Raw genomic sequence first — 26,009 nt, 5'->3', positions numbered from 1 at the left:
TGTAGGATTTAAGGAAAAACCATAGGTGACTCCGTAACCTCTGACACCAATCTTGCTCCGATTTTCTGTGTCTTGTTTGCAGCACTTCAGTCAAGAAAACAGCCGTGCAGAAGAGTGGAGTGAAGCTTAGTGAGCACAGATAAAACTCAAAGTGTTGCTGGAACAGTGATGAGCAAAAGCAAAGCACCTTAGAAACCTAAAGTTTCCAGCCTTAGATATAGTGAGGGGATGAGGGAAAACTTTGATCTGAAGAAAACGTTTCCAAAGTGAGACACACTGAGTTGTCTGTCCTCGTGCAGTCCTGTCTGTCACATTCTGGGGCTGTAGTGGACCAAAATGCAGACAAGCACTGGGCAGTAGCATGATGAGACCAAGCTTCTATCTTTAATAAAAGGTTTTCCAAAAACGTTACATAAGTTACTTCCAAGAGTTAACATGAGTATATCCCAAACTTACATGAGTTCTCTGAGGGAAAGTGTAGCACCAACAGAACTTAAACAAGGGTAGTGAAGGGAGGAACCAGCAACTGGAAATGGAAAACAATGAGCTTTCAAACTGAGGGAAGTGAGTGTGGAACAAAGGAATGAGAGGCAGGCAATCAGTGGGAATAGAATCCGGTGTGGACCGGGTAAGCAAGGAGGCTGAGGAACAGGTAAACTGATTACAAAACTAAACCATGGGAGAAGGGACTAAAAAACAAACTCAGGGAAACAGATTTAAGAAAACTATAAAAACCTAAGATATAAGAACCTGAAAAATGAGAACTAACAAAGAAACCATAAACAAAACCCTAACTGAAAAAGTAAACAAACCCAAACAAATACTGACTGAACTAACTGGGAGCGAAGCAGACATAGAATAAATGCAAACCAAACGTAAACAATAAGTGGAACTAAGTATAGCCACAAACAAATAACTAAAAGCTAACTTGTCAGAAGGAACTGAAACAATAGAGACTAACACGGGGAACTATACTAGGAATAAGGCTGAGGAGAACAACTAATCTTTAAGGGGAAGCAACTGGGTAAATAACAAAAGTGGTCTTGGACCAAAGGGTAAAGGGAACTGATAAACTCGAAGAATGCAGCAAGAACAAATAACCTAACAGTAAACAAGCACAGAACGACTAAGCGAGAAACTAAACTAGAAAACCCAAAGAAGCAAAGAGAACTGTTCTAATAATAATAATAATAATAATAAGTGGAGAAAACCATCTTAGTAATAAATAAATGAGGAAGCAACCACCAAGGGAACTATTGGCAAGGAGAGAAGGAACTACTAAAACTAGGAGGCAGGAGAGAGAACAAAACTATCAGAAGGAATAAATAACTACTAAACCCAAAGGAATGGAAACATCTAGCTGAAAAGTAAACAAACACAAAACCACAACAAAGTCCAAAATGGCAGATCCTAACACTGTCAGCGTTAGGTTTGTCTGGGTGGCCCGTTGTTGTGCTGTGCGTCTGCCTGGATGTGTCTGTGCTTGTTTGTTCAGAATTCACTTTGCATGCTGTTTATGTGTGAGTCAGGGTTAATAAGAGGTCTGTGAAGGTTGCTCCAGCAACCTGCTGCCCTCTCTTTACACTCCAGAAAAAACAGAGTGCTTTCTTACAACCTTTACTCGGACATAGCAGCTCACAGCTGAGTTCAGTGGATGCACACTGTCCATTTTATCAAGATACTAAGCTCATGGCTCCCTACAAACACCTGTTAAATCATCAAAATTAAATTGCTTTCAGACAGGAGACACGGAGGTGAAACAGATGTCGTAAAGTGAATAGAGACACATTTAGACATCAGACTTAACTTTTCCTGTTTTATTTTAGTTAGGATTACCTAAATTATTTCCATTTGCTGAATGCGAGAATGATGAGAGATTTTCTGATTATCTTCTTCACACTCAGAAGTTTACACACTTAGATCAATATGCTTTCAAACAGTTTGGTGTTTTCAGTCATCATGGTGTTCAGTCACCATGATGACTAAACACCAGTCATCATGGTGTTCAGGAAGGAGATGGGTTCTGTTTCCTAGAGATGAACAGACTTTGGTAATACTGTGGGAATCGACTCCAAAACCAAAGCTAAAGACCTAGTGAAGATGCTGCTGAAGTTGCTAGTCTTAAGGATGACAAATCCATGTTTTGAAGGGGCCATGATAAAGCACTGATCCAAGTCCCAGAGAGCATTGGTGTGCAGATCTGAACAAATGGAGGAAAGGTTCTAAAAAATCTACAGTCAGTGGAGAATATTCTGGTCCAGATTAGACTTGTCCATATATTATGGTTTGTCTAATTCTATGGTTGTTCTATGATTGCCAGAAAAACATTGCTTCCTTTTTGTTTTCACTGATAGAAATAAGGGGTTCTTCAAGCTGATCTGGATCAGTTAATTTGTCTCAGAAATCTGAGCTTGGACCTGGGATGACCTCACACCCAGGTAAAGTATGTGGGAAAACTGTGGGATGTGCCATTTCTTTAGGTGCAAACTACTATTAGCAATACAAACCGATAAGAGAGTATTTTTCTCCATTTAATACGTTAAAAAACAAAAGGAAAATTATTTGCTAATTGATATTTTACAGCACCATGTCTACCACAGGTTTAATGTGATACCAACTACAAGAAGTGTAATTAAATTGTTCATATAGGCAGATTTCACTATATTTAATACTATATCTGCGGCAGCAATATTGGATACAAAACTCTGGGCTGCTCGCAATACTCCAACTTACCTGGTCAGAATTCCAACTTCAGTAGGCATTCTTTTTGTATGACTGGAAGAAAAATTCAACTTCAAAGAAGTTGCATCATTATACCTAACGAAGTCTCCAACAGAGTTGCTGCAGGGGATACATATCTGTAACCTTTTACCAGAACCTTATTTTTAAACATCCTGGAATATCAATTTAAGAAAATTGTTCAGCTCAGAAAAACAAGAAAACATTGTGGGTCACAGAGATGAATCAAAACAGAACCTCAGCTTTGGTCCTTGAACTGTCAGTGGAGCATCTTTTTTCTGCATGGCCTCTTTCAAAGCCCCTTCCTCTCAGTCAGTCTGTACTCAGCTGCTGAAGTCAATCTTTGTCATTCTAATTAAACTTATCCAAGCGACACTTCACCAACATTCTTGCACTCAGCAGCATCACAGTATGGTTAACTGTCAGAGCATATGCCCTCCTTCAAACTTTCCTTGCCCCTCCCGCTGCATCTCCAGCAATCGCTCTGCAGCTGCTCCTTCACTTGCTCCTGACTGGAAGTGAGGAGAGCGCACTGCCACTTGGAACTAATACCACCTTTTGTTTTTTTTTTAGAGTTTTTCTGATCCATTCTGTGACCCCAGCTTTTCTCTTTTCAGTTTAATAGCATTAGTTTTGCCTTCACACATGACATAATGGGACATGAGGAGATGCCTGCAGAGAAGCTTTCAGTGCTTTGAGGTAAGAGCATTTGCAAATTTTAACAGTGGGAGCTTGAGTTTTGTGCAACAATTATCAGATTTTTAGCATTATGACCGAAGCCATTCGTGTAGTGGTACTCTCTTTATGTTCACAGCAATGTGTATACAATGTGAATTGGGGCTGTAAATAAAAGAAGGAATCAGGGAAATCAACCATATTACAAAAGTGAGTTAGACTTTCCAACACTTTGGTTGTTGTTGTAGTCAGGCCATCCAAGCAGCTGCTGTACTCGTGTCTGTGGATGAAGATGGAGCGCACGGTACTGTGGGTCCTCCAGACTCTCTTGGTGCTGCTGCCTCCTGTGGTTTCTGCACCCTGCCCCCGACCCTGCTTCTGCCCTCAGCCCGCAGAGCTTCACTGCACATTTCGCTCCCTTCTCACTATCCCAGCAGCTGTACCCAAGCATGTAAAGCGGATAAACTTGGGGTCTGTGTTTTCTGGCATCCTTGAACTCGCCAGGATGTAGTAAGAGTGCATTTCAGTTTGATGTTGTTTACAGTGTAGGTTAAACTGACCACACCGGTTGTGTTGTTTCAGGTACAACAGCATTAATAAGATAGGTAACACCTCACTGTCCAGGCTGGGGAAGCTGGAGCTGCTCATGGTCCATGGGAACAACATTCACACCCTGCCTGATGGAACATTCAGAGACTTGGTATCACTTCAGGTACACCCACTGAAAGCACAGTGAACATGTTCTGATTCAGTAAACGAACTGTGGTCCCACCTTTTAACAATTTTGTTCAACGAAAACTCGGAATTTCATTCAATCTCCATCAATTTCTGGTATGTTTCAGTAGTGATGATCAGTTCGCAGTACAGTGCTTGACAGAAGCATTCAAACCTCTTTTCTAAATTCTTTCACAGATAAATTGTAGTTGCTTTTCATAAATTGTATGTGATAGACCAGAATGATACATTGACAAATAATAATTAAAGCCTGCATTTGTAGTCAGTCCTCATTGCTTCAATACTGTGAAGTTGCACAGTTCCACCGCTCAGTTTAGAGAACCAGTTCACAGAAATACTATCATGGGATTAAATGACCAGAGATGTGTCACCCTGATGTCTGTGGTCATCAAATCCTTTGAGCATCTTGTGCAAAAGAACTTGAAGGGCATCACATTCCTCCTGCTAGACTTCCTGTAATCTGCTTACCAGGCAAACAGGTCGGCAGATGATGCAGTCAACTTTGGACTGCACTTCATCCTGCACCACCTCAACCACACTGTTTATGGTCTTCAGCTTGGCCGACAACACCTTCAAGACCATCAACCCAGACATCCTCCAACAGTAGCTCACCTAACTCACAGATCTGCCTCTACCTGTCAGTGAATCACCAGCTTCCTGACTGACTAGCAGCAGCAGGTGAGATTGGGGTGCATCTTCTCCCACACAAAAACCATCAGCACTGGCATCCTGCATGGGTGTGTTGTCTCCTCGCTCCTCTTCTCCTTGTATACAGAAGAGTTCACCTCTGTGACAGCACTGTCATTGACCTGATCCAGGACAATGACTAGTCTGCATACAGACAGGACGTGGATTGGCTGGTCCTATGATGCAACAAAACTGTGTTTACTCTGGATCGCTTTCGGTTTCTAGGAACCGCCCTTTTCGGCAGCTGAGGTGGTCTTTATAGATGGTACTGTTCAGAAGAAGAAAGAAGCAGAGACTGTACTTACTGTGGCAACTCAAGAAGTATAACTTTCCAAAAGGAGCTGCTGGTGGTCTTCTACACCACCGTTATTCTGTCTGTCCTATGCACAGCCATCATTGTATTTGGCTCATCCACAAAACAGGACAGGCCCAGGGTACAATGAACAACCTGTTCATTGTACATTGTTCATTGTAATCTATTCTGCAAAGAGAATCATCAAGGCTGATCAGGTCACAATGGTGACGTGTTTGGGTTTTGATTTTTATTTGTGTATGTATTTTGAACAATTCCTCATGGTTTACTTTGTTCGTTAGATCTTGGTTTCTTAAGCGTATTTACCTGCACTTCTTATTATTCGGTGTTTTTCCTTATTATTTCATTATTTTGTGTTTGCTTCCTTCTATTGTTTATGGTAAATTTAGAGTTATTTTCTATTAGATTTCTGTGCGTGGGGCTTCTTGTATTTCTGTTTCTGCTCTGCTATGGTTAATTAGTATCTCACCCTCAACCATAGCCACCTTGCAATCAAGTTGATTTTGCTCATCTGTGCCAACTCATTTTGTCAACAGCCTTCACCTATTCCTTTTCCCTTTCAATCTTCCTGTTTGTTGTTGTTTACTGCTGAATCTTTCTGTTTGCCTGCCTGTTCCATGTCCGTTATTCTGCCTCATTCTCAGTTACTCTCTATGCCCACCTTCACCCTGTTACTCTGCCCAAACAGTTTTCTTGTTTGTGCACAAACATGGTGAATAAAGCTGATTCTAATTCTAATTGGTTGTGCAGTACACAGATTTGTATGGCAAGAAGAAAGTCATGGTTCAAGACAGACATAACAAGCCCTGTTTGCCACAAGCCATGTTAGAGACACAGCAAACATGTGGAAGTAGGGCCAAAATCCAAAATGCTGTTTGTGGTAGAATACTAACTCTACACATCACTTTGAACTACCAACCCACTGTGAAATATGGTGGTGACAGGATCATGCTGTGGGGATGCTTTTCTTTATCAGGGACAGGGAAGCTGGATGGAGCTAAATACAGGACATTTCTGGAGGAAAACCTGTTGGAGGCTGAACAAAACTTAAGGCTTAGAAATCAATCAAAGACTAAGAAATCAATTGCCCTTAAGGGATAAAAAAAGATAAAGATTCTTGATTCTTGAGTTTCTTGATTGAAATATTTTGGATGAAACAGATGCAGCAATCAATAGTTGTATCAATAGCTCCTTCAATTGCTGTGTCTAGGAGAGAGACTGGGTTAAACACAGAAAGACAGGTCAAGGGTTAAGAGTTGTTAAGAATTAATGACTCATTGCAGTCCACTGTTGCTACATGCTCATCCAGGAGGAGGGACTGCTTCATGTCACTGACTCAATGTCATCTGTTAAGTTTTCTTAGAGAGAAAACCTTTTAACCAGTTTGAATAAAAACTGAACTTAACTGTATTGTTTGATAACTAGGACCAATTTAGAATGGAGATAATTTACCTGGAAATTGTCTGCATTATGTGACTGAATTCACTGTATATATTCCGTACTTGAATTGGATGTTATATTTTTTGTAAATTTCCTTCAGGCATTGTTTAGTAAATCTGCGCTATACATAAGCTGAATTTATTTAAACTGACAAAATGTTGAAAACATGTATCCATTTCTGTACACAGTTCTGCATTATTTTGTGTCTGTCACATAAAATCCAACAAGAAAATTTGAATTTTATAGTTGGAATGAGACAAAATGCGCAAATGTTCAAAGGGTTGGAAAACTTCAGCAATGCATTGTTTCAGAATATGAATATCAGTAACCATAAGATTTTTGCCATATCAAATGACATTTGTTGTTATTTTCTTTCAAATTGAAAGATTAGATTTTCTGTTTTCCTTCCTCGATAGGAATAAAAAGACCTTAAAACTCACAATAAGCAAAAACTAAATTTTTAATTACAGAGAACAAAATTATCTTCAGGTCCTATTTAAATTCCTAAAGTGTCAACAACATAAAAAATAAGTATTAAACGCATCTTGTTCTCAGTTTAAATATTCATATTGTGGCCATTCACATAAGATTTACACCAACAACCCAACTGATTCACACATACAGATAAATCAAAGTAAGTGAGTCCACACCTATGATGTTCTCACCTGCAATCTGTACTTCTAGCATTGTGTTTTTGGGGTAATGTATAGAACCATTCCACTTCTAAACCTAAAAAGAGTCATACTAAGTATCACAGTGTTTGACTGGCTTATCCAAATCTTCAGCAGCTAACTTTAAACAAGTTTCAACATGCCTTTTCGTCAGCAGTGGAGTTTTTTGTGGGAAATTGGAGACCATTGTGTAGTGCAATACTTGTTTTCATTGTAAAAACCTTCATCTACTATTTCCAAGCCTTTCTGAAGCTCTCTTTGAATGCTTCCTGGCTTTTGGACAATTGTTCTTTTGACTCCTCTGTCAGGAATCTTATGAGGTCCACCTCACTAGTTTATTTTACCACTGTTTATGTTTATTTATGATCCTTCCACTTCTGGATATTTGCTGCAGGTGGGCTCACCGGAACACATTCAAAGGTTTAGAACTGCTGCTGGAACTATTGACAGTTAAATGTTTTGCAACAGTAAGAACTGTTTTAGAGGTTTCTTTTGGATCATTTTCTACACACTGTTTCATTAAATTTTTTAATCTGATCTTGATTTCTTTGTATAGGTGCATTACTTGGGTTGTTGTGTTCAACAGTGACTATGCAGCAGGGAACTAAAACCCTTTAAAGAAGAATATGAAGCAGCTAATTTGCTGACTCTCCAGGTTTTTTCCTACATTTCTCCTCTGTCTGTAAGACATTCTGTTTCTGCTCCGAGGAGAGTCCAGGAGACAAACACCAATCCTATCTGACCGTCAGACTTCAGGTTCTTCTGAATATCACAGCCATGAATTGAAATCCTTTAATTAGAAGCAAGATGTTCCCGGCTGACATGTCACATTACAGAACAGGACACTTTTATCAATGATGACTTCAAGCGCGAGTTGATTTCCTGGGAGTGGACGCTGGCACAAATTGTTGCAGCTGCTTACCAGGGGTTACCACTGGCAATGCACCCCCTCTTTGTCATCTCCTCTACCAACAACTTACTGCCAATTTTCCTCCTCTTCGAAATTCTCTGATAAAAATCTACGTTTACTCTGCTGCCGTTACCTGGGATCTACGATCTTCACTCCTTTCACCTGTCACGCTAACTTCACCCACTCACATAACACACCACTTGGACTTAATCTGCTTCCTTGGCATTTCCCCAGACAATATTTTAGCTCATCAGCAGTCTATTTCTGATCATTGTCTCCTCTTATTTGCTGCTTCATTTTGTCCTTCCACCATTAAGACACCTGACCTTATAATTTACAGAAACATAAAAAATCTAAAACTGGACATCTGCTCTCAACGTATCAACAATATGCTGGTTCTTGACCCCTCCTCCAACCCTGACAACCTAGTAGCAAAACACACCTCAATTTCTACTGAGACAATATCAAAACGGCCAAATCCATCTAGAACTCCAAATTAATAAATAGAAACCTTTGCAATTCTAGAATCCTTTTATCACTCTTCAACAAGATACTCAAACTTCAAACTCTCTCTCTCCCCACATGTATTCCAATGAGACCTTCACCTCCCTGCTCTCATATACAGGTCCTTCTCAAAATATTAGCATATTGTGATAAAGTTCATTATTTTCAATAATGTAATGATGAAAATTTAACATTCATATATTTTAGATTCATTGCACACTAACTGAAATATTTCAGGTCTTTTATTGTCTTAATACGGATGATTTTGGCATACAGCTCATGAAAACCCAAAATTCCTATCTCACAAAATTAGCATATCATTAAAAGGGTCTCTAAACGAGCTATGAACCTAATCATCTGAATCAACGAGTTAACTCTAAAAACCTGCAAAAGATTCCTGAGGCCTTTAAAACTCCCAGCCTGGTTCATCACTCAAAACCCCAATCATGGGTAAGACTGCCGACCTGACTGCTGTCCAGAAGTCCACTATAGACACCCTCAAGCAAGAGGGTAAGACACAGAAAGAAATTTCTGAACGGATAGGCTGTTCCCAGAGTGCTGTATCAAGGCACCTCAGTGGGAAGTCTGTGGGAAGGAAAAAGTGTGGCAGAAAACGCTGCACAACGAGAAGAGGTGACCGGACCCTGAGGAAGATTGTGGAGAAGGGTCGATTCCAGACCTTGGGGGACCTGCGGAAGCAGTGGACTGAGTCTGGAGTAGAAACATCCAGAGCCACCGTGCACAGGTGTGTGCAGGTAATGGGCTACAGGTGCCGCATTCCCCAGGTCAAGCCACTTTTGAACCAGAAACAGCGGCTGAAGCGCCTGACCTGGGCTACAGAGAAGCAGCACTGGACTGTTGCTCAGTGGTCCAAAGTACTTTTTCGGATGAAAGCAAATTCTGCATGTCATTCGGAAATCAAGGTGCCAGAGTCTGGAGGAAGACTGGGGAGAAAGAAATGCCAAAATGCCAGAAGTCCAGTGTCAAGTACCCACAGTCAGTGATGGTCTGGGGTGCCGTGTCAGCTGCTGGTGTTGGTCCACTGTGTTTTATCAAGGGCAGGGTCAATGCAGCTAGCTATCAGGAGATTTTGGAGCACTTCATGCTTCCATCTGCTGAAAAGCTTTATGGAGATGAAGATTTCATTTTTCAGCACGACCTGGCACCTGCTCACAGTGCCAAAACCACTGGTAAATGGTTTACTGACCATGGTATCACTGTGCTCAATTGGCCTGCCAACTCTCCTGACCTGAACCCCATAGAGAATCTGTGGGATATTGTGAAGAGAACGTTGAGAGACTCAAGACCCAACACTCTGGATGAGCGAAAGGCCGCTATCGAAGCATCCTGGGCCTCCATAAGACCTCAGCAGTGCCACAGGCTGATTGCCTCCATGCCACGCCGCATTGAAGCAGTCATTTCTGCCAAAGGATTCCCGACCAAGTATTGAGTGCATAACTGTACATGATTATTTGAAAGTTGACGTTTTTTGTATTAAAAACACTTTTCTTTTATTGGTCGGATGAAATATGCTAATTTTGTGAGATAGGAATATTGGGTTTTCATGAGCTGTATGCCAAAATCATCTGTATTAAGACAATAAAAGACCTGAAATATTTCAGTTAGTGTGCAATGAATCTAAATTTTCATCATGACATTATGGAAAATAATGAACTTTATCACAATATGCTAATATTTTGAGAAGGACCTGTATTAATGACAAAATTTTCAATATTCATCAGTATCTCAACTCTGTTGTCCTATGAACCCTCTCCTTTGAGCCCCCTTCTCTCTCTTGCAATAAGCCATTCTCCTGTTTCGTCCGCCCTGACATGGCCACCATCTCAAACCTCCTCTCAAACTCTGAATAATCTACCGCTCTTCTCGATTTCCTTCCCACTGTTCTTTTCAAATCCAGCCTTTCCTCTCTGCTCCCTACCATTACCACTATTATCCATTCCACGTGGAAGGCAAGGTCAGGTTCAGGTAATCCTGCAAGATAACAGATTCAGATTACTAAAAGTTCAAGGCAAGGACAAGACAAGGTAATGTGGCTTGAGGCTGTACCACTAAGGGCAACACTCTGGCAGTGAGTTGCTGGCAGCCTCCTCCTTAAATACTCCTCAGCAGGTACTCAAGGGAATAGAGAACACCTGTCACCTCTCCTCCAGGATCCATGCCATCTAGGGGCTAAGCACAGTAAAAGCACCAAACAAACAGACAAGGCACAGATCCTGACACTTATGTCATGCAATACAATGCAAATTAATTAATTAAAAATCACACAATGTGATTTTCTGGATTTTCATTTTAGATTCCGTCACTCACAGTTGAAGAGTACCTATGATAAAAATTAAAGACTTTTATGCTTTGCAAGTCTGAAAACCTGCAAAAGGTTTCTGTACCAAATTATTAAGTTTTGTTATTCTGATGTACATGCTTTGCAAATGGGGAAACCTGCAAAATTGGCAACGTGACAAATAATTGCTTTCCCCACTGTACATCCCCTTTATGCTGGGTTTATAATTACTAAGATATTTCTGAAAAGTAAATTTAGAAATATTCTTTTTTTGCTGATAACTCATTCATGTAAAGTTGTTTAGGTTCTGTTGAGGTAAAAATAATTCTATCACTGATATCCTTGCGGCCTCAACCTCTCCCAGTCCGGATGTCATGAGAAAGAACAGATGAAGAGCAGGAAATTAAGATTAACACAAGTTTAATTTGGAAGATAATAAGTCCAATGATTTCTAATGCAAAATGAATACATACAGAATAACACAAAGAAAGAAAATTACATAATGCCTTACGGAGAAATCGCAGGTTTTCAGCAAAGCTTGGCTGTCTTTACCCAGATGTCTCTCCCATCACAAGTTCCAGAACATCTTTATACCATTGACTTGAAGCTTACTGACTGTGCCTTCCCCTTTTGCAGTCTGGTGTTGTAAATCAGCCAAGCTCCCTTGTGGTATCTATACCATGCCCAAAAGTTGACATTTATTGCTTTATTGTCCGTACAGCCAGCTTTTACTGCTTGCAGCTGCCGAGAACCTCCCAACCTCTGTTTCACCCCTGATCTCTCCTCAAGGCTCACTCATGGTAAATCTCAGTTTAATGTTCCCACATGCAAACTAAACTGATATCATGAAAGTACATGATTTTAATTCTCAACAGTTCCTACTTTAAATCCTTTTTTTTTTATTTTATTTTTTTTACCATGTCCTGTCTGGCACAGTGTTGCTCAGAATTGTTGTCTGAGTGCCAGGAAATTGCCCAACAGATTTATTTTCACATCACAGCTAATGCTTTAAAGCTCTGCTTGATATTTATAAAAGAAACTTTATTATAAACTACTTTGGGAATATTTCAATTGTTACGGACACGGAGACTGAAATGAAAAGGAAAACAGAAGCTTGAAAAAGAGAGAGATGGGGCAAAAGGGAAAAAGGGGAGAAAAGAAGGAAAGAGTGGAGGAGAGAAAGAAGGATGAAGATAATAAAAGATTACACCTACTTGCTTATACACCTGCAGCTGTTTTTTTGTTGTTGTTTTTTTTAATAAAATTGCACACGGTATTTATGAATGTAAAATGTACTTAGTGAGAGGTGCAGCCCAATATAAAACATCTGTATATGTGTCAACACCTGAAGCTTAACACCTGTGAGTATGAGTGTGGATGCGCTTTGTATACAAGGTTTCTCCACAAAAATATGCAATAGGGAGTTTGAGGACCCACCGACCTGTCCCGTGGTCCCCGGGCGGACACTGAGGAGATCCGAGCCACAGACATCCAAAGGCCCCCCCAAAGCAGAGGAACCCCAGGAGAACCACCGCCGGGACTACCGCAACCCCCCCAGAGAAGAGCAGTGGAGAGTCCCGGGGAGCCACCCAGCAGCGACAATGCAGAAGCCCCAGGGAGCCACAGTGACGAGCCCACAGACCCCGCCGGCAGCCGTCCACGCCCGAGCAGATCCAGCCCTGGACCCAGAGACCCAAGATGGGACACACCACCCCCCAAGCAGAGGCCCGACAGAGCCCAGGGGGCCAGGCCCCATCAAGCAGCCACCGGGAGTGAGCATGCACACACCAAAGGATCCTGCCCCGGACACCGAAAACCACAAGTACACCAGCGGGCAGAGACTCCAACCACCGGCAGGTAGTGTGGCGGGGAGGAAATAGGCACCCCCCTCCCCCCCCACACAGCGCGCCGCAACAGCAAGGCAAGGGCTTCGCGCAACACCACCCCCGCCCACCAGCGCAACAGGGCAGACCCCACCAAGGACCCCCGACCCCGCAGCATGACGGGACAAATTAACCCACCCGGTACCCGGGGCCACTATCCCCCACCAAGCCCCCACAATGCCCCCATCGGCCACAACAACAAAAAAAAAAAAAAGAAAAAAAAACCACTACAAAGACTGCCTAGGGAGAAACACTATCCAGCTCAGCTCCACCATTGCCGCCCAGCCGATCCAAATGCCGGCGATCCCACATCCCAGAAGTGGATACAACCCCTCCACCCCACAGGCTGCAGCCCCTGTGGGGCCCTGAGCGTGGCGGTCGGGGCCGCCACGCACAGGACCACAGCCCCAACACCACAGCACGCCATACAGCGGAGGACGGAATGCAGCAAAGAGCACCCGAACCAAAAGCTGCACACAAAACTCACAATGCGTAAATGCACCCCAACCAGCCCCCCAAAAACAAAGCCGCCCGCGAAAGTGCACCACCATGAAAAGAAGACCCACAGCATCCAGGTCCTAGAACATGCCTGACACCCATACACCTGCCAGAAGCAGCCCCGCAAGAAGACCCACCCTGAGGCCCACAAAAGGCAAGAGAGCCCACAGAGCCAAAACCAAAACCCGTCCGGAAGCCGAGACCAGTCCACCCCGAGACTAACCCCAGCCAGCCCGCTCACTCAAACCATGCAGACCCCTCCGAACCCCCTCCCCCAGATAGAAAAGGGACCGACGTCAGTAACCAGAACCAAGACAAGGAACCAGAAACTGAGCCGGAACCACCCAGGACCAAACGACACCCACACCAATCCAAGGCCAACCACCTATCCCCACCCCAGAAGGAAACTTACACCCACCCCAACATTCGAACAACTCCCAGAGCACATAAGACGTTGGACACCCAGGTTGACCCCGCCCCACACCCTCCTGCAGACCCTCCGCCCTGCCAGCAGAATGTGCTCCTTGAAGGAAAGAGCACCTGCCATGAGATGGGACCTACCTGCCAGTTTTGGAGGGCCCTATGCTCGGCAATGCACCAAAGGCCCCCGAGCCAGGGCCGGTTGCCCAGGAATGCACTAGCCCAAAACCCCGGCAACATACCCGCCAGGACCCAAGACCCCCAAGGCCCAGCCAGGACCCCAACCTGGGGGTCAATACGCCCCAGGAACCCCGAGCCCCCAAGTCCAGCCCAACCCACCCAGGAGCAGCACGGCCACCAAGCCAGTGACCTATGTCCGTCGGTGCAGGCCCCCCGAGAGCATCGCATGCAGCTACCAGATGTCTCCCCCGAGAGCCACCAAAGCCCCACCCCGGCTGGGACCACAACCCCCAGCGCCAGATCCCCCCAGCAATCCCAGCCCAGGGACACCCCAAACGCCCCCCCATATCTGCCACAACGCCCCGCAGGATGAAGCCAAGGGCGCCCCACCCCCACTAGGTGATGGAGCCAATTAAAGAAGCCCATAGAGATTGATCTGACTTTGAGGCAGAGGCTGTCTCAAGGCTTGTATAATCCAACAGAAAATTTCTATACTGATTAATATTAAGAAGGTTTTTATTTTTCCAGTTCATGAGGATAGTTTTCTTAGCATTGCATAAGGCAGTGAAAACCACGTGAACTGAATTTGTCTCTATGGTGACCTCATCTAAGTTGCCCAACAAGCAAATTGAAGGGGAAGGTGAAATATTACATTTCAGACACTTAGATAAGTTTTCACATATCAGGCACCAGAACCTCTGAACGGGTGTACATAACCATAGTGCATGGATGTAATTGTGTGGTATATTACTTGTACAGTGTAAGCAAGTATTAGAAGGTGCCAAGCCACTCCTGAACATCCGTTGACCTGTATAGTATTCTCTATGAAGGATTTTATATTGTATTAATTGCAAACTGGGGTTACTAGTCAGTTTAAAAGTTCTGCAACATATCTGAGACCAGAATGTTTGGTCAAAGTTAACTGCTAAGTCCACCTCCCATTTTGAAATAGGAAGGGAAATTGATTCATCCATATTAGACAGTGTCCTGTATATTTTTGACATCAATTTGGAGGGGTTGAGTTTTAGGAACTCTAGTACACTTGATGGCATTTGTAACCCAACATTTTTAAGTCTAAATTTATTTTTTATAATAGATTTAATTTGTTGATATTCTAAAAATGTATTCTTGTTTATCCCGTATTGTATAATTAATCTGTTAAATGGGATGAACTGAATTCCTTCAAATATATGTTCCAGGTGTTCAATTCCTTTACTCCTCCAATAAGGAAAATTTATATTATTTTTTGTAGGATGTCAGGGTTGTTCCAGATGGGTGTACGCCTGCATGGGATTAGTGAAGACCCTGTCATTTTTAGATATTCCCACCATGCTGTCAGAGAGGTGCTGACGTTGAGGCTTTTGAAGCATTCATGTCGTTTTATATTTGAGCTAATAAATGGTAGATCGGAAATCTTTATATTATTGCATAATGTGTTCTACGTCTAGCCAGGGTTCATCTAGAGGACTGTATTTAAACCATTTTGAGATGTAATGTAGCCTGTTAGCTAAGAAATAAAGATGAAAGTTAGGCAGATCTAGTCCTCCTTTATCTTTGGCCTTTTGCAGTGTTTTTAGGCTAATACGTGGGGGCTTATCTTTCTAGAGAAATTTAGTGATGGAGGAGTCCAGAGATCTAAACCAGTCAGATGATGGTTTATTTGGAATCATTGAGAATAAGTAACTGATTTTTGGCAAGACCATCATTTTTACTGAAGCAACCCTGCCCATGAGTGATATGCGTAGATTTCCATCTAGCAAGATCATCTTCTACTTTTTTAAGAGTGGGATGTGGTTTGGTTTTGTTAAATTTGCCAATCTAGGAGACACATTAATGCCCAAATATGTAATATTCCCTGACTGTAGTTGTGTTGGAATAATTGAATATAGATTTATCTTATATATTTTCCTTTCTTTAACTTGACTATTTGATCTTTATAACCTTTCATGATGTATGTGTGAGTATGAGTTTGTCTGCAGGCAAGGATCAAAGGTGGAGCTGGGAAGGAAGTAGTCACAGATGAGGGTGTCATAAAGAGGGTGGCTGATTGCGCTGAACAGATGACAACTGATTTTAAGATGGGGGGGAGACTGTGGAAGTGTGTTGTTACAAGATAATGGTGTTTATGACCTGTTTACGATGCAGCTGTTTTTCCCATCCTTAGAGAGCAATGTTTTTTGTAACTAGGGACCCCCGAAAGATAATAAAAAGAGTGGAATGGACAGATGGTTTTCAGAGCGGTAGGAAATTTGTAAGTGAAAAGCACATCTCTCTCCGTTCTCCTCGCGGCGAGTTAAATAACAAATTCTTTGTCTTTCTCTTCGTTTTGTGATGATTATAAGTATTTTAGGTTGTTTAAACCTGACAATAAATTGGTCCTTCGAGAGCCAGATTCCAATTACGCCTGGTGGACTCCAGTAAAGACCGTGCGCATGGCAGTCTTCATCAGGGAGACTCACAGACCCTTTCTGGGACTGGATCTTGGCCCGCCCGCTGGGGTCTGATGGCTGACGGAACTCTGAGACAGAGGGGAAGACAAAGTGGTGAGTTGAGTTTGGATTAAAAAAGTGTGACGAATGACTGGGGGTCATTGCGTGAAATAAAACCCTGTGAATCCTAGGCCCTAACAGGTAAAAGTAGGACGGCGGAGTCCTGAAAAAGTATTAAGAAATAATACTGAAATGCCGTGTTTTCAGGATGGTGGAGTCCGCGTTTAAATATTTTAAACAGAAAATACTAAGAAAATTCCGCATTTAAAAATGTGTACATGTGAGAAATGAATGGAGGATTTAAACCACTAGGTTTTGCCTCATACCAAAGCAGTGGGATTGAAAGTGACTAACTTTTGTGGATGTAAAGGCAAGAATTCTCCACTCGAAAGAGTTGAAGTGAGAATTACCACAAAAGGAGATTTTTCTGTCACCCTACTGAGCAGAATAATCCAGCATTTAGAATACCCTAGGTATTTATATGCTGGACCAAATAAAAAAAAAAAAAAATGGGAAAAGGGGCGAGTAAAAATAAACTAAAAATGAATAACAATGCAAAGATTGGAAATTTATAGAAGCACAGGATCAAATTAAAATATTAAAATGAAAATATTTAGATAAATGGATAACCACATATCATTATGATGGTCGTTTAAACTCTAAAAAATTAGTTAATCTATAGGATACAATAATTAAAGGTACATTAAAAGTACACGTGATTTAAGAAAAATGGACAAAGAAGGTTATGATGATGTAGATTATAGGTTAAAAGTAACTAAAAAGAGAGAGATGTGATGCAGGAGATAAGAATGGATGTTTTTGTGAAAAGCAGAAAACGTCAGAGGGCTAAGAAGTCATTTTTGATGGACTTGCAAAGTAGAACAGCAGGACAAAAGAAAGGGAGTAAAAAGATGAGGTTTGAGAGGATTGGATGGGCTAAAATGAGTCCCTTTGGTGAATGAATCCATCCCCACCATGGCTATACCTCATGTATGTTTTATTTGTGTTTATTTTTTTTAATTATTGTTTTGAGACGCTGAAGGCTGTTGATACAACTTGTCACGGAGGTTCGTGGCATGACACGGTTTTCTTTTTTCCTGTGTAACCTTAGAAAATATTTTACTCTTTTTAGATACACACGCAGAGCTGACTACGCAGAAATAGCCTGAGTGAAACAAAAAGAGGAAGAACCTTTTGAAGAATATAGGATTAGAATGATAAAAGTGTTTAAAATACATAGTGGTCTACAAGAAGATGAAAACGAGCAAGGAGCTTATAAACAGCAGTTTAAACAAAAATGCACTACATGCTGGTTCCAGGGATGAAATCAATACCTGGGTAAGGACACATTTTATAGGGTTCCCCACAACAAATCATGCCCTCCATGCAGAACAAGTAATGAAGGTTAAAAAACAAAACAGAAAAAGATAGCCAGCACCTTTTTCAGCAGATTTATTATTAAAACAACAGAGGAAGAGGAGGATTTAGAGGCAGAGGACAAAATCGCAGGGTGTTGGTGTTGTGGGAAAGAAGGACATTTGATCAGAGACTGTCCTGAGAGGAGAAATAATAAGCATGATCTAGGACAGAAAACAAGTGAAATTGTTCCTAGTACCTCAGATGCCGATAAAAAAAAACAAAAAAACAAAAAACACAGGGGCAGGATGTCCTCCTAAATTTCTAGGACCTTCTCTCCCTAGATAGCATAAAACCTGAAGTTACCTTCCTGTTGAATGGAAAATCAATTACTTTTCTTTGTGATACCGGAGCATGCAGGATCACCTGTAGAGAAACAATCCCAATTTCCAGACTTAGTGATCAGCAAATAACAGTAAGGTCAGCTAGTGGGAAATTGACATGAGTCTGTGAGTCTGAACCAGTTTGGATAAGAGATCCCAATGGACAGTCATGTCAGCTATCTATTCTAATGTTCCAAACAAACCACCCCTAGACATAGGGACAGCTTTATTAACAGAAGGAAGAAATGTCATTACTCGACTACAAGATCACATGATCTACATATTACCATGTGGCATAAAAATACTCCTGGAACAGATAAAACGTATGGAGAAGCATTAACTAAAGTAACCCCTACCAAAGTCATGGTAACTTATGTTTATGCAGATGGGAAGAGTACGTCAGTTGCTGAAGTAGTGTTAGCGGAAGACACTAGGAAGCTCTGCAAAATGTGGACACCTCCACACATATCTTTATTCAAGGATAAAGAACTCAAGTGGCAGGACATGGGAAGAACAGTGCAGAGGGGACAAAATGCCACAGACTGGTTTGCAACAACAATGAATACAGAAATCAGTGCATCCACAGGATTAACTAGGAAGCCATTGTTCTGGACAGTGACAGTGCAGGAAGGGATACATTTGCATACAAAGCATCAATGAGAAATATTCCTTACTGAACAGGAGGAACAGTTCTTGAGTGAAGTCCCTGATAAGTTATGGTCAAAAGACCCTACTGACGTCGGCTTAGTAAAACCTGTCCAAATCAGGGCAAAAACAGAATACAGGCCCAGTGTAAAACAATACCCTTTGAAATATGATGCACGTGAAGGAATAAAACCAGTAATAAAGGATTTAATAACTGCAGGGGTGATAATAAAATGCGAGCACTCACCATGTAACACCCCCATTTTTCCAGTTAAAAAACAAGCTCCATCAACAGGATGGCGCATGGTACAAGACTTACAGGCAGTTAATAATGCAGTTGTTCAGAGAGCACCGTGTGTTCCTGATCCTTATACATTATTAAATTCCCTAAGACCAGATGATAGAATATTTACTTTGTCTTTCTCTTCTATTTGTGATGATTATAAGTATTTTAGGTTGTTTAAACCTGACAAGTTGTATATTAGGAAAATTGTGGAAAGAACAATTGATTGGCAGAACTGTCAATTTTAACCAATTTATAGAATAGTCTGAAATTCTTGAGAAAGAATTTATCAATCCAATTACCTGAGCGACAGAGGTTTGCGAATGCTGGAGAAAGAGTAAAACATAATCTGCATAAAGACATATTTTATGTTCAATATTCCTGCATTTTATGCCTTTAATACCTTTAGATAGTCTGATTGCTGCTGCTAGTGGTTCAATAAAATTAGCAAATAATGAGTGGGAAAGTGGGCATCCCTGCCTGGTGCCCCTCTGAAGACAGAAGCGGGAAGATGTTTGGTTATTTGTTTTGACACATGCCGCTGGGGAACTGTATAATATTTTTATCCAGTTTATGAAAGAGCTTCCAAAACCCAATTTAGTCAAGGTTGCAAACAATAATTTCCAGTTAACTCTATCAAATGCTTTTTCTGCATCTAGAGATAATATATTGGTCTCAATATTTTTATTGTAGGAATAATCTATTAAATTAAGTAATCCGCGTGAATTAGTGGATGAATGCCAACCTTTAATAAATCCAGTTTAGTCAGGATGTATTATGAGAGGAGTAACCTTTTCTAGTCTTTTTGTGAGGGCTTTACAGATTATTTTGAGATCGACGTTAATAAGGGATATGGGTCGGTAGCTGGTAGGGAGTATTGGGTCTTTTCCTGGTTTTAAAAAAAGAGTGATGTTGGCAGAATTTATATTTGGCGGAGGTCTGCCATTTCTTTCGATTTCCTGCACCATTCTTTGGAATATTGGGGCCAAAATATTCCAGAATTCTTTGTAAAACTCTGTTGGCAATCCATCTGGGCCTGGAGCCTTTTTATTAGGCATGCTTTTTAGAGCTTCTTGGATTTCGGCTGAAGTCAGTGGTACATCCAGGGCCATCGCTTGATTATCTGATAGTTTAGGAGTTGTTACTTTGTCCAGAAATTGATCAATGTAATTATCTGATGGGTCTATCTGTGGTGAGTATAAAACTTTGTAGAAATCTCTGAAAGTGCTGTTTATTCTTTCAGGATCATAAACTGTATTCCCTGTCGGGTCTTTTACAGAAAATATTGTTGTTCTTTCTTTATTTATTTTTAGTTGGTTAGCTACAAAGCTACCTGATTTATTGCCATGTTCAAAGTTTTGTATACGAAGTCTTTGTACTAAGAATTGGGTTTTTTTTGTCGTTGATTTCATCTAATTCAAGTTTTTCTTTATGTAGTTTGCCCAGCTTTTCCTCTTCCTGGAAAGCATCTAACAGTTTAATGGTTTCTTCTAATTCCTGTATATGTTTGTTTTCTTTTTTCTTCTTATGTGATGAGAATGAGATTATTTTACCTCTCATCACTGCTTTCCCTGCCTCCCAGAGAACAGATGTTGATGTCCCCGGGATATCATTAAATTCCAAATATGAAGTCCATTCTTTTTTTAAATATTTAATAAATTCTTTGTCCTTAAGCAATGATGTATTAAACCTCCAGTTTTTGCTTTGTGGGTTTTCTTTCTTATTTACAAGAGTTAAGGAGACAGGTGCATGATCACTGACAGCTATAGGGTGTATCTCAGTGTCTGAAATGTCAGTCAACAACGAGCTGCTGACTAAGAAATAATCCAGACAAGAGTAAGATTGATGGACTTGTGAGAGGAATGTATATTCTCTGTGATTAGGGTGAAGAGATCGCCATGCATCGCAAAGTCCGTAATCACTCATGTACTGTTTAACTATGTTTATTGATTGCCAACTGCGCCGAGTCCCTGTTGTACTCCGCCTGTCTATTTCTTTATTTAGACCAAAGTTGAGATCGCCCCCAAGAAGAAGTGAGCAATCCAAGTGTTTAGACAGTGCAAACAAAAAAGAATGGAAGAATGGGGGGTCATCATTCCTACTTTAATTCACATGTGACCATCTTGATAATGCTCTGGTTAATTTTGGAACCTTTTTGTGGTGCTTGTTGGTTTAGATGCTGAAGATTAGCTACAACAAGCTGAAGGAAATCAACAGGCACACACTCCAGGGGCTGTGGTCTTTGGCCAGGTTGCATTTGGATCACAACCAGTTAGAACTCATCCATCCAGACTCCTTCCAGGGACTCACCTCCCTACGCTTTTTGCAGTTGGAAGGAAACCAGCTTCAACAACTCCATCCTGCCACATTTAGCACCTTCACATTCATGGGCCAGTTCTACATCTCCACCCTGCGACACCTCTACCTATCTGACAATGTGCTGACCTCACTGCCTTCCCAGCTGGTAGAGACAATGCCACAGCTTGAGAACCTGTACCTGCATGAGAACCCCTGGACCTGTGACTGCAGCATAAGCTGGTTCCATGACTGGGAACAAACTTCACCAGGTTAAGTTATTATTATTATTATTATTATTGTTGTTGTTATTAATATTATTATTGTTGTTGTTGTTATTATTATTATTAGCTGTAGTAGTTGTTGTAGTAGTAGTAGTAGTAATGATACTACTGCTATTATTGTTATTATTATTATTATAGTTTAAGAAGAGTAAATCTTAGCTTATGGCACTGATGTTCTTTTTGTTGCTCCAGGGGTTCTGAAATGTAAAAAGGACAGAGCACTCGCAGGTGGCCAGTTGTGTCCAATATGCTCTTCTCCCAGACATATGAAGACAATTAAGCTCCATGCTGCTCAACCTCTGGTTTGCAGCAGCCCTGTCATCAACTCCCTTCATAGAACTACATCACCAGAAGATTCTGAGAGTGAGACATTGACCTCAGAGGACTTTAGGGGCCCAATTGGTACCATATCTCTAGGCCTCTCTGATGATCATGGGAATGAATTAGATCTTCAGTGCAGTGTTGACAAGCTTAAAGAACTTACCAAGATCAGCTGGGAGCAGGTCAACAAGCTTCAGCTGGTTGCAAATATCACCTTCTCAGTGGACATTTGGTTGACATTTGTTGACAGAGAAAAACATGAGCAGCTGTGGAAAGTGATTGCATACTACAGTAATGTTCCAGCCCATTTAGAACGGGGAGTCACTCTAAGGAAAGATCCTTACCCAGCATATGTGTATAAGCAGGACTCTGTGCAGGACGCCCAGTATTACACGGGTCTTAAAGTCAAAATGTTGGCTCAGCCCGCATGGCTGATGCAGACATCTGTAGAACTGCAACTGAACCGACCTCAGTCATCGACCAGAATGGTAAATTTAATTCTGAGGACGAACCTCTCAGAGACAATGGACACTGAGCTGCAGCAAAGACTCAGAAGGTCCTGGGTTATGATCGAGTCAGCAAACAGGACACATAAAGTTATGGTTGTGGTCCTTGGAAGTCCAAATGAAATGCTCTGTAACTTGCACAGTTCTGACCAGCCAGTAGTCCAATGGATGCTGCCAGATGGCTCCAAACTGAACAGCCCTTATAGAAGTCCTGAAAACAGAGTTTCTGTTTCTTGAGATGGAAGGTTGAAAATGAAAGCAGTCACTCACACAGACACAGGAATTTACTACTGCATCGCCAATGTTCATGAAGATTTTGCTGTGCTTTCCTTTTATCTAACCATCCAGGAATCCTCTAGATCTCCCCCAAGGGAGGACATATCTATTACATCAATGGAGGAATTTGCAGGAAACCCAATTTCTCTGGGCTGCTCAACATCCGGCTCCCCTGATGCTGAAATACACTGGATTCTACCAAGCAGCAGAATAGTTAATTTGCAAGCTACTTCTTCCAAAACATTGGTGTATTTTAATGGTACTCTTCATATCCCACGGACTCAGGTGTCAGACAGTGGTTATTACAAATGTGTAGCTATCAATCAACATGGTGTAGACACCGTAGTTAAAAAAGTTATTATAGTAAGGTCCAATGGCCTAATTAGACCTTTCCGCAAGTCTCCAGCAACGCCTCAGTCAGCTTCAGGAGTTAACACTCAGATCAATGTCCCCACAGACAATACAGAAGAAGCATCAGGTGACATCGATAGATCTACAATACGCCACCGCATCAGCGGTGTTAGACAAAAAATCCCAGGGAGTCTAGCTCCAGAAAGAAGAGGTGTTCATCCATCCAGGAGCACCTGGCAAAGACCACATGTGCTCCAGAAACCAAATGGGTCTGACACTGGAAACCAGAAAATTTTAGTTGAGAAGAGGAGGATGAATCTGTCCAAAAACAAAATTGACCCGAAGAAATGGGCAAACCGTCTGGCGAAGATTAGAGACCGGAATACTGTGACCTCACTTCCTTTTTCATTTCCAACAAATATGAAAACAACAGAATTGACAACAAAGTCATGGGAAACACCTGACAAGTCATCAGATGGCCTGACTGTAGATGAAAGAGAGGGTCAGCATTACTCCATGTCTTACAGCCCTGAACAACATACACAACTGCAAATCAATACATACAGTACTCATGGTCAATACAATCATGTGACACCTAAAAGCTACACTGAATATAGGACACATGATGCAATCACTAACAGCAGACACACTACAGAACCCCAACCAACAGAAAGTGCATACACTGCACGGCACACAACCCATGACCCATGGAACCAAATTACAATTTTAAACAGTAGATTTTTCTTCCCCCAGACCAAATCTGTTCCAACGCATGCTATCACTGTCGGGCAGCCCAGTGCACACCCTATGAACAGCAGCAGCACATTTTCTCTTCCAGAGTACCAAAGCACAGATAGGACTGCTAATAAGGTCCAAACAGTTGATCTGTCTGAGGGGCTGCAGAGCAGTAAGGGTAGGAACAAACCAAGTGATGTCAGTAGCTCCATAAATCATAGAAAACCCTTCTTTATAGATAGTCAGATCACTCCTTCAGTCAATCCAAATCACTCTGCAACAAGTCAAGAAAGAAATAGAAACTATTTGAGTGAGACCCCAACTCTGTCACAGTTTCAACCTGATCGAAAAGACAAAATGCTCGGTGATTTGCATTCTGAAGTTGTGGTGACGACAGGATTTCCAATAGCTACTTTCCAGTTCTCTGCTAAAACAAAGATGGATTCTACAAGACAGCCAAACTCACGCCTTCGACAAGTTAACTCTAAAAGAAGGAACAGTGTCCGGAGAAGGCCGAACAGAAAGAAACAAAAGCTAAATACACCCAGCAACTTTATTACCACCACAACTGTGAATCCTCCCCTACCTAAAGCAAGGACCTCTCATTCAAAAGAGTTAAACACGAAAGGATCAGGAGTTACTGTCCTTTTAAGTACCACTGCTCCATTCATAAAGAGCCAAGTGATGTCATCAGGCAAACTGAGTCAAACAGAAAGCACAGTCCTTAGGCAGAACCACGAGGCACTCAAAAAGCTTTCCTCACAACCAGCCTCTTCTTTTGAAACAAAGGACAGCCATCTACACATGCATAGACCATCATGGCAAAGCACTTTAGATGCACCATCATTTCCAACAACTTCTCCAGGCTTGGCTCATAGATATACCACTCCTCATAGCATTCTGAGAGTCTCAGAAAGTGCATTTCCTACTGGGAATTCAGAGATTCTCACATCAATCCCTCAGAAGAGGTTTGCAGACAGTCCTCCTCCACCTGGTGAACATGTCAAGAATGTCAAGAATCAAAAACCTGACCATCAGCAGACTTTTACTGAGGAGGTTAGAAATATGCCTTGGAAAGAGACTGGATTGGATCCTTCACTGCATCCCTCCCATTTTACCTTCACTACTTCATCCATTGAGGGTGGAAACAAGGCAGTCTCTGAAGAAAAATTCAATGAACCAAGGATGATTTTTGAGGTCACTACAGAGATTCCCACAGCATCAGAAAATGTGAACCATAGCTCTGATCAAAATGAGTTAATAAACATTGACTCAAAGCTTAAAGAAAATCAGAAAAAAAACCTAAATGCTGGGGCTGATGCTCCCCTTATGAACAATTTAAAAATAACACGTGTCTCAGTTACCTCATCGTTGCCTCATGTTACTTCTTCTAGAGTGGCTTCTCGTATGTCAAAACTCAGAATACCTTTCTCAAAACCTCTAATAAAGCCTTTACCAACACCCACCACTCAATATACCAGAATCACAGTCAGTGCCAGCCAGGACCAACAAATAAAACTCATCACTGCCACCTCAGAGCCAAGCAGATCATTAAACTTTCATCCTACAATAGTTCCACTTAATCACAAACTAGCTAACATAAGTCCAACCTCTCAGGCTTACACCTCTATCCAAATACCCACTGAGGTCTCATCCAAGCCATTCCAACAGACACTGTCACCATCTACTATGGATATGTCCACAAAGCACCAGCTACCTAAGCATGCATCTATTCAAACAGGGAAGCCAAGGATAACAATGACCCATACCCAGACAATCACTGTGAAAGCAGAAACAGATGCTAAGCTTCCATGTGAGGCTGAAGGTCAGCCAGTGCCTTTCCTGTCTTGGACTAAAATTTCCAACGGTATGTAAGACAATGAAAACTCAATTTTCTGTGCAGATAGACGTTTTCCTGCAAATTGATTCAGAACAATTATTGTGTAGCCGTCCGTATACAGCTGAACCTGATATTTGCATCCACTGTATAAATAGCACATAACCATGTTTTTACCATTTGTCTGTCATTGAAACAGAGAAAATGTTCCTGGCTTAGGTAGGTTAGTATTACAAAAAATGTTTGTGTTAAATAAAAATAAAAAAATTTGTTTTCACTTTCTTTAAATTCAGA

General features: G+C 41.5%; 1 protein-coding gene across 1 annotated transcript in view; it reads left to right on the top strand.

Annotated features, from left to right (window-relative positions):
- Positions 1-3,241: 3,241 nt before the first annotated feature.
- Positions 3,242-26,009, top strand: part of mxra5a (matrix-remodelling associated 5a) — a 36,558-nt gene continuing 13,790 nt past the window's right edge. Inside the window, 5 exon segments of the mRNA XM_047354785.1 lie at positions 3,242-3,438; positions 3,663-3,885; positions 3,997-4,126; positions 21,287-21,677; positions 21,882-25,745. Coding sequence (XP_047210741.1) covers positions 3,701-3,885; positions 3,997-4,126; positions 21,287-21,677; positions 21,882-25,745 — 4,570 coding nt within the window. The 5' untranslated portion in view covers positions 3,242-3,438; positions 3,663-3,700.

This window comes from Girardinichthys multiradiatus, chromosome 24 (assembly GCF_021462225.1).
Source record: "Girardinichthys multiradiatus isolate DD_20200921_A chromosome 24, DD_fGirMul_XY1, whole genome shotgun sequence".
Lineage (NCBI taxonomy): Eukaryota > Metazoa > Chordata > Actinopteri > Cyprinodontiformes > Goodeidae > Girardinichthys > Girardinichthys multiradiatus.
The sequence above is the reverse complement of the archived record's forward strand: the minus strand, read 5'-3'. Positions and strand labels throughout refer to the sequence as shown.